This window comes from Sesamum indicum, linkage group LG4 (assembly GCF_026168435.1).
Source record: "Sesamum indicum cultivar Baizhima isolate 11 linkage group LG4, ASM2616843v1, whole genome shotgun sequence".
Lineage (NCBI taxonomy): Eukaryota > Viridiplantae > Streptophyta > Magnoliopsida > Lamiales > Pedaliaceae > Sesamum > Sesamum indicum.
In genome coordinates, this window is record NC_142660.1 from 14,811,238 (window position 1) to 14,824,488 (window position 13,251).

Here is a 13,251-nt window from a genome sequence, read left to right on the forward strand (position 1 = left end):
AAATGACAAATTTCATTATCTCAACGAGATTAAAAATTTATAACATTGAAGTGAAAAATTAAATAGTGGATCAAAATAACCATAGCATGACATTAGTGATGGGAGAGAGAAGAGGAGATGATGAGTAGATGAGATCTTGAGCAATGATAAGATTTGGAGGGAGAGGAGAGGAGAGGTGAGGTGGGAGTGGAGGTCTTGAGGATGAATGGGAACTTAAAGAGCTTTAAAGGCAAAAGTTGTGTCCCCCTCACACCCACACTCCCACCCCTCTGCACATTTCTGTACCCACTAATTAAAATCACCCACCCAACACAACTTCTTCTTTATTGCCCACCACCCACCCACCCACCCTTTCTCATTCTTCCACCTACTTTTCCCCCATTTCTTTTTCTTTTTTTACCCTTCTCTTGTGTTTTATTTCCCCTTAAATGTCGCAATAAAGTGTGTCAATTCTACACTTCACTCAATGCCCATGTGGAAAAAGAAAAGGCTCAATTCCTTTCTTGAAATTTGGTCTAAAAAATTATATTTTGTAATTTAATAAATATTTTTATCGAATAAATAAACCTATTCATTAATTAAAATTTATTAAATTTGTCGATATCAGCAAAAAAAATTAAGTGAAATTTCATATTTTTCATTTACTTATTATTGGCATATTGCATGTCGAAACAAGTCTTTTCTAATCAAACTACCCTTATATATGTATATCTTCATCTTTATAAGAGTTATTTTGATAAAAAAAAACTAATGACCTGTAACGAGTGAATAAGTCAATTGGAGGTAAAAAATAAATTTTTGTTCAAATTTTTTGGTGAGACATTAGGTAAATATTGAGTAACGAGAAATTCATTTGTTGAATATAAGCAAATGTGGATGATACTAAATATGATTTTTTAAACCACATGAAAATGGAATAAGGAATTTTCTACTTTAGGCTTTGGATGAGTGTGGATAAAGCAATGTAAGATATATGCTTTTATTGGTTATACTCTAAGGATGGTTCATTAATTTCTCTTATTTTTGTTTCTTAACTGCGGACATCATGGCTCATAATTGTGGAACTCATGAAATTTATGGACAATTATTGTGAAGTAAATTAAGATTGAGTTCCCAATAATAATTTTGATGCTACGGGTTCGAGTGCCATTAAATATGTGCATATTCGTATTATTTTATGTAAATTATCTATATCTTTTAGATAATTATATATACACCCACTAAATATCATGATTACCTACACAAGCCACTACTTACTTTTTTTTGTAAAATTACACACAACCCCCCCTAAAAATGTTAGCATTGTCACATAAACTATCCCTATTTTTTGACTGTTGGGGTAGTATTCATAATTATGTAAAAAATAGGAATGATTTGTGTAAATAGACCATATGTCAGGAGTTGTAAATGCAATTATTCTTAATTTATTACAATACTAGTTATATTGATATATTGATTGAAGTGATGTATTGATTAATTGCTCAATTTATTGAAATATTGTTGTAATCATATATTATAGTTTCTATCCCCAAAAAATTGTGAAGCAAAATAATTAAGGGTTATTTGCACTTCTGCCCCTCTAGAATAGCGTAATTATGTTTTACTGTTTGTAAACCTAAACATAACAGTTGATTCAGTTTTACCTTCGATTTAGAAATTAACAAAAAATAAATAATAAATTTATTTAATGACAATTTTGCCCCCTGATGCATCTCTACTTTTACCCCTTAGAGCGAGACAAATTTGTTATATTTATATAGATGGAGGGTCGTTCGGATTTTTCTTTTATGTTGTGTTTGGATCGACGGATTTAAATTTAAAAATTTTAAATCCACAATAACAAATTCATCAAACCTGTTTGGATACATTCACGCTGCAAAAGATTTTCAATTGTCAGAGTTAATATTTAATTCAGAGCGTGTTAAGGTCTATTATTTCTATCTTTTGAGATGTTTTAATTAATTTTAATTTTATTAATTATTTTTTGATTTTCGTGTGAATAAAAAGATAGTCATAATAGATTCTCAGGTACTGCCATCTTCGAAGATTTCTATATATTATTAAATTATTATAATAGTATGGATAATATGAAAAACTGTAACTTAGATTGGGATTTGAATTAATTATACGACAAGTACAATACATATATCGTGTGGTTGATATTTAATTTTAAAAAATAATCAATTATATAACAAATATGGTATATTTATCGTGTGATTGATAATTAATTTAAAAAAATAATTAATTACATAATAAATAAAATATATTTATCATGTAATTAACGTGTACTTTAAAAAAATAATTAATTATATAACAAATATGATATTTGTCACTCATTTTGGTTCAACCAAACTCAATGAATATATTTAGTGAGTCAATATGCCCCCATAACTGTGTTGTCCCCGTGGGATTGATCACAGCCGACCAGAATCAGCCACGTGTCGGATCTATGAAAATCTGTCCCCACGCAGCACAACCCCACAACCCTCTCTCTTCTTTTCTTCCCCCCTCTTTTTTCCTTTTTCCCGTTGATAAAAGCCTGTCTCTCTCTCTCTCTCTAAACTTTATTCTTACACAGCGAGAGAGAGAGAGAGAGGGCTTTAAATGCTTCACTGACTCGACTCGCGGTGGCCGGAAACTCACACTGTCACCGCGTTTCCTGGCGGGTTTTCCGGTAACGCTCGCACTTTGAGCTCTGCCACTTACAGAAGTGTGTTCCGACGAATCTTTTTCTCCTTACGTTTGAGCTTTACTTCGTCCCCGTCTCCAGATCGAAACCCCTGCTTCTCTCTAACCGCTGCGTTCCTGTCGCCTTCCACTCCGAGAATTCGACTTTTGTTTCCTGTTTTCTTCCCTCTTTCTGTCATGTTTTTGGCCTTTTGAAAAGGATTTCCTACATTGGGTTTTTGGAGCGTTTGTTTTGCTAATGTGGCTGGCTGGTGGTGTGTTAGGAGCGTCTTTGTTTATTAGTGTTCTGGGTTTTCCTCATATTTGTCTACTGGTCTAAAATTCTAGCCGTTAAGAGCCAAAAATGCAGAGTCATATATAAACATAAGCATACGCACTTATAGGTATGTATATGTTTGTGGTTTGGCAAGCTTTACGAGTAGTTTATGCTATGAAATGTGCTTCTTGAGGATTAGCGGAGTTTAAGACTTAGTATCCGTTTCAGCTGTTATTTGAAATCATTGTATGCGTTATTAGGCTATATTCTTCTGAAAAGAGGAAAATTTCTTTTTGTAGGGTTCCTTTATATCAGAAGAGAACAAGAATTTTCTTTATTGGGCTCCATAAACCAGCCAATGCCTTGAGAGAGTCTGCATTTTACTAATTTCTTGAAAATGAGGAGTCTTCTTGGTGTTTTCTTTTTCATCTTTTTATCTCCGTTCTCAGTGAAATCTTTGAGCCCTTCTCTAAATGATGATGTTCTGGGGTTAATTGTGTTCAAAGCTGATATTCGAGATCCTGATCAGAAATTAAGTTCTTGGAATGAAGATGATGATAGCCCATGTAATAATTGGATTGGTGTAAAATGCAACCCTAGATCCAATAGAGTGTCTGAACTTGTTCTTGACGGCTTTGGCCTCTCAGGAAAACTAGGAAGAGGCCTCCTTCAACTGCAGTCTCTGCAAAAGCTCTCACTTGCAAAAAACAATCTTACTGGAAGCTTGAGCCTCAGCTTAGCTCAGCTGTCTGATCTGAGGGTCCTGGACTTGAGTGAAAATGGTTTATGGGGGTCGATATCCAGTGATTTCTTTATGCAATGTGGGTCTTTGAGATCAATTTCCTTGGCCAGAAACAAGTTTTCAGGCCCAATTCCTGAGAGTTTAGGCTCGTGCTCCACTCTTACTTCACTTAACTTCTCTGGGAATCAGTTCTTGGGGCTGTTGCCATCTGCAATATGGTCAATGCCTGCTCTTAAGTCACTTGATTTGTCTGATAACATGTTGGAGGGTGAAATTCCTCAGGACATTGAAGGTTTGAAAAATTTGAGGGTGATTCGATTGAGGAATAATAAGTTCACTGGTAAAGTTCCTGATGGAATTGGGAATTGTTTGTTATTAAGGTCAATTGATTTTAGCCAAAATTTGCTTTCTGCTGGGCTTCCAAGCACAATGCAGAAGCTTTCCTTGTGCAATGTTCTACTTTTAGCTAGAAATCTTTTCACCTGGGAGATGCCTGAATGGATTGGAGAAATGAGAAGCCTTGAGACCGTCGATTTTTCCGAGAATAACTTTACAGGACAACTTCCAGATTCTTTAGGGAAGCTTCAGTCATTGAAGATTCTGAATGTATCTAAGAATGCTCTCACTGGAAGCTTGCCTGAGACTATGAGCAATTGTATTAACCTAGTGGCATTTGATATTAGTCATAATTCTTTGACAGGTAATCTTCCTTCTTGGCTGTTCAAACTTGGTTTAGAGCAAGTTCTGTTTTCAGACAACAGGTTAAGTGGGAGCATCGATGGTGCTTTTACCTCATCGACGGACAACTCTCAGAAAAAGCTTGTGATTCTGGATGTCTCTCAAAATGATCTATCTGGAGCAATTCCAGCTGTTCTCGGGGATTTTGGCAGCTTGCAGTTGTTAAATATGTCTATGAACTCATTCCTGGGCAGCATTCCTGCAGATATTGGACAATTGAAAAAATTAAGTATTCTTGATTTGAGTGATAACCAATTAAACGGCAGCATTCCTTCGGAGCTGGGAGGACTCTCATTCCTTGACGAAATGAGACTTGAAAAGAACTCACTTGGGGGAGAGATTCCTTTATCAATCGGGAATTGCGCTTCACTTAAGTCCTTGTAAGTTTTCTTCTTGGTTTCATGTCCTCATGCCATCTTTTAGGCTTCTGCATGTGCACAAGTGGTTTTGCATTTGTTAGAGCAATCTATCTGCTTACACACAGGATAACTGTTCTATGTATTTTAATTAATTGACTTCGTGATGCAAGCCACTTGCATTTCACCTTGTAGTAAGTTTTAATCAGGCTCCAAGTTTCTTGCATTTTTAATGTACACAAGTTCTCAGTTGTGCCCACCTCTGTCCATGTTGCTATTTGCCAGAGGGTAATTCCGGAAAATATCTCAGCAAGGGTTTATGATATATCATTTTGTGTTCTTTACCCATAACATATTTAAATATGGTAAACTTTAGATATCTTTTACATGTCTATACAATTCTATTGTTACAAAAATTTGTTTGCTGCTTTGTAATAAGCCGGTCAACCTTCTGCTAGTTTAACAGCTTTGGTTGAATTTGGCAGGTGTCTTGCTCATAATGAAATAACTGGTTCGGTCCCTGCTTCCCTTGCAAAGCTCTCCAACCTTCAAATCATCGACCTCTGTTTCAACAAGCTGACCGGTACCCTACCAAAGCAGCTGGCAAATCTTGTACGCCTTCAATCATTTAACATTTCACACAACCAGCTAGAAGGTGAACTTCCAGCTGGTGGATTTTTCAACACCATTTCTCCATCATCTGTATTGGGGAACCCATCTCTCTGTGGGGCGGCAGTCAATAGAAGTTGTCCCACTGTCCTTCCCAAACCAATTGTGCTTAATCCAAACTCTACTGATGCCACTCCGGGTACCGTCCCTCAAACATTTGGTCACGGGAAGAAAATCCTCAGCATTTCTGCACTGATTGCCATTGGTGCAGCTGCTGCAATTGTCATTGGTGTTATTGCTATCACTGTGCTTAATCTTCGTGTACGTTCTTCCATGTCTCGCTCCGCTGTGGCTCTTACCTTTTCTGGAGGTGATGACTTTAGCCATTCACCATCCACTGATGGGAATTCGGGGAAACTCGTCATGTTTTCAGGCGATCCTGATTTTAGCACTGGGGCACAATCTCTTCTCAACAAAAATTGTGAACTTGGGCGTGGGGGATTTGGATCTGTCTACCGGACTACACTTAAAGACGGACGCTCTATTGCCATAAAGAAGCTCACAGTTTCAAGTCTTGTCAAGTCCCAGGAAGAGTTTGAAAGGGAAGTCAAGAAATTGGGGAAAGTTCGTCATGTTAATCTTGTGGCACTTGATGGTTACTACTGGACTCCCTCATTACAGCTTCTTATTTATGAATATGTCCCCGGTGGAAATCTGTACAAGCATCTTCATGAAGGATCTAGTGGAAACTACCTGTCATGGAACGAAAGATTTAACATTATTCTGGGAGCTGCTAAAGGCTTGGCTCATTTGCACCAAATGAAAGTAATTCACTATAACTTAAAATCGAGTAACATATTGATTGACAGCTCTGGGGAACCTAAGGTTGCAGATTGTGGTTTAGCTCGTTTGCTACCAATGTTAGACCGGTATGTACTGAGCAGCAAAATTCAGAGTGCTCTTGGATACATGGCACCTGAATTTGCGTGCAAAACTGTCAAGATAACAGAGAAATGCGACGTCTATGGGTTTGGCATATTGGTCTTGGAGATAGTAACTGGGAAGAGGCCCGTCGAGTACATGGAGGACGACGTGGTAGTGCTTTGTGACATGGTTAGAGGATCACTAGAAGAAGGCAAAGTGGAGGAATGCGTTGACGACAGGCTGCAAGGGAAGTTTCCGGCTGAAGAGGCGATTCCGGTGATGAAGTTAGGCCTTATCTGCACATCACAAGTGCCTTCAAACCGGCCCGACATGGCGGAAGTAGTTAACATATTGGAGCTGATAAGATGTCCTTCTGAAAGCCAGGACGAGTTGGGAGATTTCAGCTGAATGTTGGGGAGTTGAGGCATATGCATTTTAACAATGGCTGAATCCGGTGAAGAAGAATCGAGGATTGGTTTACTGCCAACGGGGAAGTGAGATTGAGTTGTTGGAATTGTTTTGCTCCCATTGAGTTTCTGTACTTTCTTCTCCATTTTGAACTTTGTTTCTTGATTCCTTTTCACCGGCTTCCGATTTGGGACCTTGTTCATATATTACTTGCATCATTTTACTTATTTATGTGGCCTTCTCAATACTCTGATTCTTCTCGTTTATTTATTAGGTAAATAATATAGTTGATCCCTTAATTTTGCATTTAAAATCACTTTACACCCTTTATTTTATGATTTTATCATCCTTAAATTTTAATTTTTATGTTAATTTGATCTCTCTCAACATTTTTCCTCAATTCTATTTACTACTATGGGACAAGGCATATGACCTCATGGTCATTCATAGATTATTAATCAGCACAACTCCATATCGGTAGAGAAAATCGATCACATAACCTTTTGATCAGAAAGTGATTCATTCTTACTAACTAAACTAACCGTGGAGGGAGAAAGGTAAAACTTGTAATTTATCACAGCTCATAAACACAAGGCTCCAAATATATATATATATATATATATATATAGATGAAGCATGCATGTATAGTCAGAGAGATTACATAATTTTTGGCAAGTCAAAAAGCAACACATGATATAGTCTATCTGTCTCAGGATTTTCAAGATTCTTAGTTCCCCACCCCGAAGCAAATTGCCAAAGTCGTGAAATATAAATAAAGAAAAAGTGTGTGTGTGTGCTGAGGGGGGCGGGGGGTGTTCAGTGGAATAGACGATGATGGTGTCGGAATAATTTAACATCTCATCTGTTTTAATAATCACGCGGTTGCCCAATTTCTCAAGTTACTTCTTCTTTGTCCAAATTAGTTGTTTAAATGCGTTTTTTGTTTCTTTCTTCTCAGCCGGTTTCACGTTTTCACTTCAGAAGACAAGCACGACACCTGAAATTCACGTGTTTTCTTCTTCTTGCACTGTCCTTTTCTGGTTTGGAAATTCTTCTGTTTGTATTTCTGCCTTCTTCTTCAACTCTTACTTTCATCTCTTATTCTATCCACATTCACTGCCAATTGTTTTTTGCCCCCACTTCTCATCTCAACCAAAAACAAATTAAACAAATTACACAAACACCTCAAATACCTTTATAAAATTGTAAGTAAATACCTTGAGATTGCAATTATAATATATATCGACACTTGGAAAAAAACTTATACAAGCACCTCACTGTATCCATACTGTTTAGCATTAAAGAATGTATTTATAATTTTATAAAAAACAAAGAATGTTTGTGCAATTAAATCTAGTATTAGAGAGTGTGTCGATGTTGATTTACGTAAAAGTTAATATAAATAAAATTTAGGGTAAATTATAACTAACTCCCATAAGATTTGATATAATTATAAATACCTCCTTATTATTTGAAAATTACAAATACTCTCCTGATTTTAACATCCGTTTAACAACGAGCTCATTCCGTTAAGTTTTCATTCAATTTTTGTAGTGAACTAATCAAAATGACTTTTGAATTATAAATTATAACTTTATATATATATTATAATTTTCTAAAATATTTTTATGAATTAATAATTATTTATTTTATCCACCTTTAATAAAAAATATTTTTTCGAGTTTTCACAAATATTGGAGACTTGTTCTGTTTTTTTTTTTTTTTTTCAATTGTTTCTGCTTCATCAACTTTAAATTATAATTTAATTTAATTGTTTTCTTTTTATTTTTAAAAGGATTATGTTCATCATATATTTGTGTCACGCCAAAGCATTGCATAACCCTAAAATAATTATTAAAAATGATGATGTTGGACAAAAGACAACCTAACCAGTTGCACTTTATTTTGGACATCGGGCACATGGGACAATTAATTACTCCATTCTCCCATCTAATAAAAAATTGTTTGAATTTTTATTATTATATGTTCCGAAATATTTATTTCTTTTTTATTATAAATTAGTACAACTTGATTTATATTATGGGCATGCACTATCAAGCACGATCGAATTATTGGTGCACCCAAAGTGACCTAAACAATCGTTTTCCCCATGCATGGGACTCCATATTATAATGTTGTTCATGCGTTTGGGATTGAAGGGAAAAGGAACAAAAAAGAAGATAATTCAGAAGTGTCTCGTAAAATTTCTCCAAAAAAAGTTTATAAGATCGAAAAATAAAATGTTAAGAACTTATAATTTTTTTAGAATAAGTAAGGGAATTTTTTTTAAATTTAACAAATTTATTCAATCTTGATCATATATAAGTTGTCGTTATTGACATCTTATAAGCTCCATAATCTTATTTTATTCGGACACTTCAAAAGTTTATTTTTAAAATAAGATCTAACATTATATAACTTCCAGAAATATTTTTATAGGACGTATGAACTTATAAGATGTTTTAAATAAGATTAGGCAAGCATCGTCTCATAAGTTTTTTTAAACAATTTATAAAATGTCGCACAAAATTTGGTAACTTTTTTAAGAAAATGAGCTTATAAGCCTTTACATGTTATAAGATCCGAGAATAAGATATAAGGGCTTACATGCTCTTTTAGAAAAAAAATAGCTGCAAGAACTTATTTTTAAAATAAGATCCGACATCTTATAAACATAAAAAAACACGTTATAAGAATTATGATCTCCTAACTTATTTTTAATAAATTTGAACAAACTCCCACTCAAATATGAAAAAGGGTGAAGAAGTGGGAGTTGGGACATGGTGTAATTTTGTAAAAGCAACATCACGAATCCCTTGGAAAAGATAAAGAAAAATAGGAAAGGAGGAGAATATTGAAAGCAAGTCTTAGGATTTATGATAGGTGATTGGGGACATCACTTCCCACAACTTTTCTTCTTCTTTTTGAGGCACTTTAGCTTTATCAACATCATGTTGCACTATTCTTTTGTTTGGGGAGGCCCAAAATGAAGCAACTTTCTTCAAGTGGGGTCTTGTCTTCACACCCCCATAATGTTGGATTCATAATTATTATAGCATCAATTTCAAAAGTTCAAGTGTAAGTTTTATGGACACTTTTTGAAATTAGATCAAATTACATAAATATTTTTATTCTTTATAAAATTAAAAGTATATATTTTTAAAGGGTCTTAGTGTATTGTATCTCGACGAGTGTCTGTGCAAAATTTCAGTATTGAATAGGGAGCGTGTTTATAATTACAACTATGACCTTAAGAAGTGAATATATAATTTTACAAAAGGTAAATGATGTTTATATAAATAAGTCTGATCTCAAGAATGTCAATGTAATTTATCCCATTTCAAAATTGTACTCATGATCAGTAGAGAGTGCTCAGAGAGAAAGAACAAAAAATAAACACAAAGAAAAATGAATAATATTACATTTGGATCGATGGATTTAGATTTAAAAATTTTGAATCCATAATAACTAATCCATGGATTCTGTTTGGATAAATTCATGTTATAAAGGAATTTCAATTGTATTAAATTTTTTATTTATATTTTATGGCATTATAGTGATTTTTAAATATATTTAAAATAGAATTATTTAAAAATTTTATACCTATCTAAATGAAGAGTAAAAGAAGAAAGGGAGAAGAAAAGGTGGAAGTTGACAAGAAATAATGCTTTCTTCCCTCCCTCTTCTCTTAATAATTTCAATATACCTTTTTTTTTAATTCAATCAAGAAAAATATTAACTGAAAATAATAATTATTTTTAAAATTTTAAATTAATTGTGAACATACGCTTGAGTGCGCTGCGACACATGGTATCAATTATAAATTAAATCTGAATCGCACTAGAAATTTTTAAAAGGAAAAAGAATTATAAAGAGCTGATGGGGTTTAGTTTAATTGACAAAATTGATAACGTGGGTTTAAATCACATCAATATAGATTATTATCAACCTATTCTCTTAGTATTAATTATGATTGGAATCATAATGTGTTGTAGTCGATGTAGTAAAAAATAAAAATAATATAGGGGAGATCAAATTAAGAGAGTGTTTGCTAAGCGTATAAGCTACTAAAAAAAATTTATAAGATAATTGGGAGCTAATAAGTTCTTGAAAATTATTTGGCAATTTTTTTTTAAAAAAAAATAGCTTATAAAATTTTAAATAAGATATTTTAAAAAAAGTTGTATCCATTTTTTTGTAGAACGACTTACAAGCTCTATATGAATAATATTTTTTAGACTAAATTTTATTTTACCCCCTATATTATTTTAAAATAGCTAAAAAATATCTTGTATTTTAATAAATTCAACAAAAGAACTCCTTCAGTTAGACGCTAACGGAATGTGGGGTACACGTGCCTGAAGTGCGATTGGGCTTCATTTTTTGCGTATCTTGGCCTTTTTTAACTTTAATTGCTAAAATGCCCCTAGATTGTATCTAAAATTATTATGGTCAAATTGCCTTTTTTAAAAGTTTCTTTTTCTATTTTCATCTCTTCTAAATATACAATTTTTTTTATTCTTAAACATATTTATATTAAATATCAAAATATGAAAATTGAAAAATAAAAATTACTAAATATAATAATTATAAGTTATAGATTAATTTAAATATAATAATTATTATAATTATCTAGAATTATTTTTAATTAATTAAAATATATATTTAAATTAATTTAAATACAATAATTATTATGATTATCTAATATTATTCTTAATTAACTAAAATATATATTTATTTATTATAATTATCTAAAAAATTATTTTTAATTAACTAATATATATTTAATTAATATAATAAAATTAATTAAAAAAATGGGGGGCGGCAACCACCGCCCCCACAGAGAAGGGCGATGGCGTCACTGTCACCCAGCGACATTGTCACCCTCTTTACCAAAACAGGAGGGCGACGAGATGCTCTCACCAAGATGGGCTCCCTCTTTCTTCATTTGGGCATCGTCTCTGTCGCCCCTACTCGTAGGGGCGGGGTGTAGGGAGGGGGTTGGCAGGGGTGTGAGGGTTGGGGGTGAGGCAGCGGGATGGGGGTAGCAGGCGTCGGGGGTGGGGAGTTAATTTTTTTTCAATTTTTTTTATAAATATTTTTTATTAGTAAAATATGAACCATTGATCTTCTTTTATAAATTTAAGATCCAACGGCTAAGATTAATTAATCAGATTTAACGACTCTGATATAATTAATACAAATTCAATGATCAATAAAATAAAAAATAATAAATATTAAGTAAGGGCATAACAGTTATTTTATTAAAAAGTTAACGATGTTAGTCATATTTAATGGAGAGGGGCGATTAAGTTGAATTTTTAAAACATATGGGTTGTTTTGCATATTTTCAAATTAGAAGGAAAATATTTATTAAAATTTTAAAACACAAAGAGGTTTTTATGCAATGTAATATATTTTTTAAGACAATAACGTCCTCATTATTTTGTTTTAGCCTTAACACTATTTTTAAACCACGGATGTCTCTCTCTCTCTCTCTCCCCCCTTAGCCTTAATATTGTTTGAAGACTCAATATTATATTACATTTGCATTAATTCTCATGCCAAATCTTTTACTTTTATTAAAAAAAAAGATTATCTGTTCATCTTTTATTTTAAAATAAACTAATGTGTAATATTTATAAAAGTATTTTTAAAAATATTAAATACAAAATATTTCAAAAATAGCCACTTAATCTTAATAGTATAATTATTTTTATCATTTTACTAATAAAAGGTGCTTGCCGCGCCAAATATATTATAAAATATGAAAACATCTTATAATCTTTATTATTTTATTATATTCAAAAAATTTAAAAATTTATTTTTAAAATAAAATTTAATATATTTTAAAAACTCCTAAAGTATTTTATCACGTATAGAAATTTATAAAATATTTTAAATAAATTAAATCGAACACCCTTAAAAAAATGCCTATATTAAATAACTGGGTCAGAGTAAGATATAATAATTTGCTTGAAGGGCCCATTTGTAAAAATGGTGGATTCTCTCGAGATAGGCCATCTAAAGTGGATGGGCTTTGATTAAATGGGCTTCAAAACCCAATCTGATTTGATTACCCTAAGCAACATTTAAGAAAATGAATGCTGCAAAGCCCATCATGTCTTAGTTTATTGGTTGAGGTCCCGTAAATAAATTAAATCATTTGGTTTGACGGCCACAAGAAGTATGAATGCTTTTTTAAATTTATGTAAATTTATTATAATTTCTGTTATTCCATTATTAGTTATAAGTTAGATATTATTGAGTGATGTATTGATGTGGGTTTCTTGCAGTTTATTATTTCATTATTAATTAAATTTGAATACTGTTGAAAAATAATTGACGTAATGATACATATTTTAATAAAATAATATTATTACAATTCTTATGAAAACAAATAATACAACTTTATAATCCAAATCTCTCCTACAAAAGAGAGATGATATCAACTCAATCGATTGTATATCCGACTAAGTTGGTGCCCCTAGTTTTAACTTTTAAGATGCAAATTCAAGAAAATCCCGGTT

The 13,251-nt window shown here is 32.6% G+C and overlaps 1 protein-coding gene across 2 annotated transcripts; it reads left to right on the forward strand.

Moving 5' to 3' along the window:
• The first annotated feature begins 2,523 nt into the window (after nt 1-2,523).
• LOC105160795 (uncharacterized) lies at nt 2,524-6,968 on the forward strand. 2 transcript variants are annotated; one of them, XM_088879922.1, is made up of 3 exons: nt 2,524-3,071; nt 3,244-4,804; nt 5,266-6,968. In XM_088879922.1, the coding sequence occupies exons 2-3, from the start codon at nt 3,342-3,344 to the stop codon at nt 6,719-6,721; spliced, it is 2,919 nt and encodes a 972-aa protein (XP_088736048.1). In that variant the 5' UTR covers nt 2,524-3,071; nt 3,244-3,341; the 3' UTR covers nt 6,722-6,968. The 2 variants fall into 2 exon arrangements, with proteins under 2 accessions (XP_088736048.1, XP_011076585.2); XM_011078283.3 differs by having other exon boundaries at nt 2,524-4,804.
• Nucleotides 6,969-13,251: the final 6,283 nt, after the last annotated feature.

What these genes read in the sequence shown, in the direction of transcription:
- LOC105160795 (XM_011078283.3), top strand. Translation starts at nt 3,342, where the DNA reads ATGAGGAGTCTTCTTGGTGTTTTCTTTTTCATCTTTTTATCTCCGTTC. An exon ending in TGCGCTTCACTTAAGTCCTT is followed by an intron (nt 4,805 to 5,265) that starts GTAAGTTTTCTT and finishes TGAATTTGGCAG; the next exon opens with GTGTCTTGCTCATAATGAAA.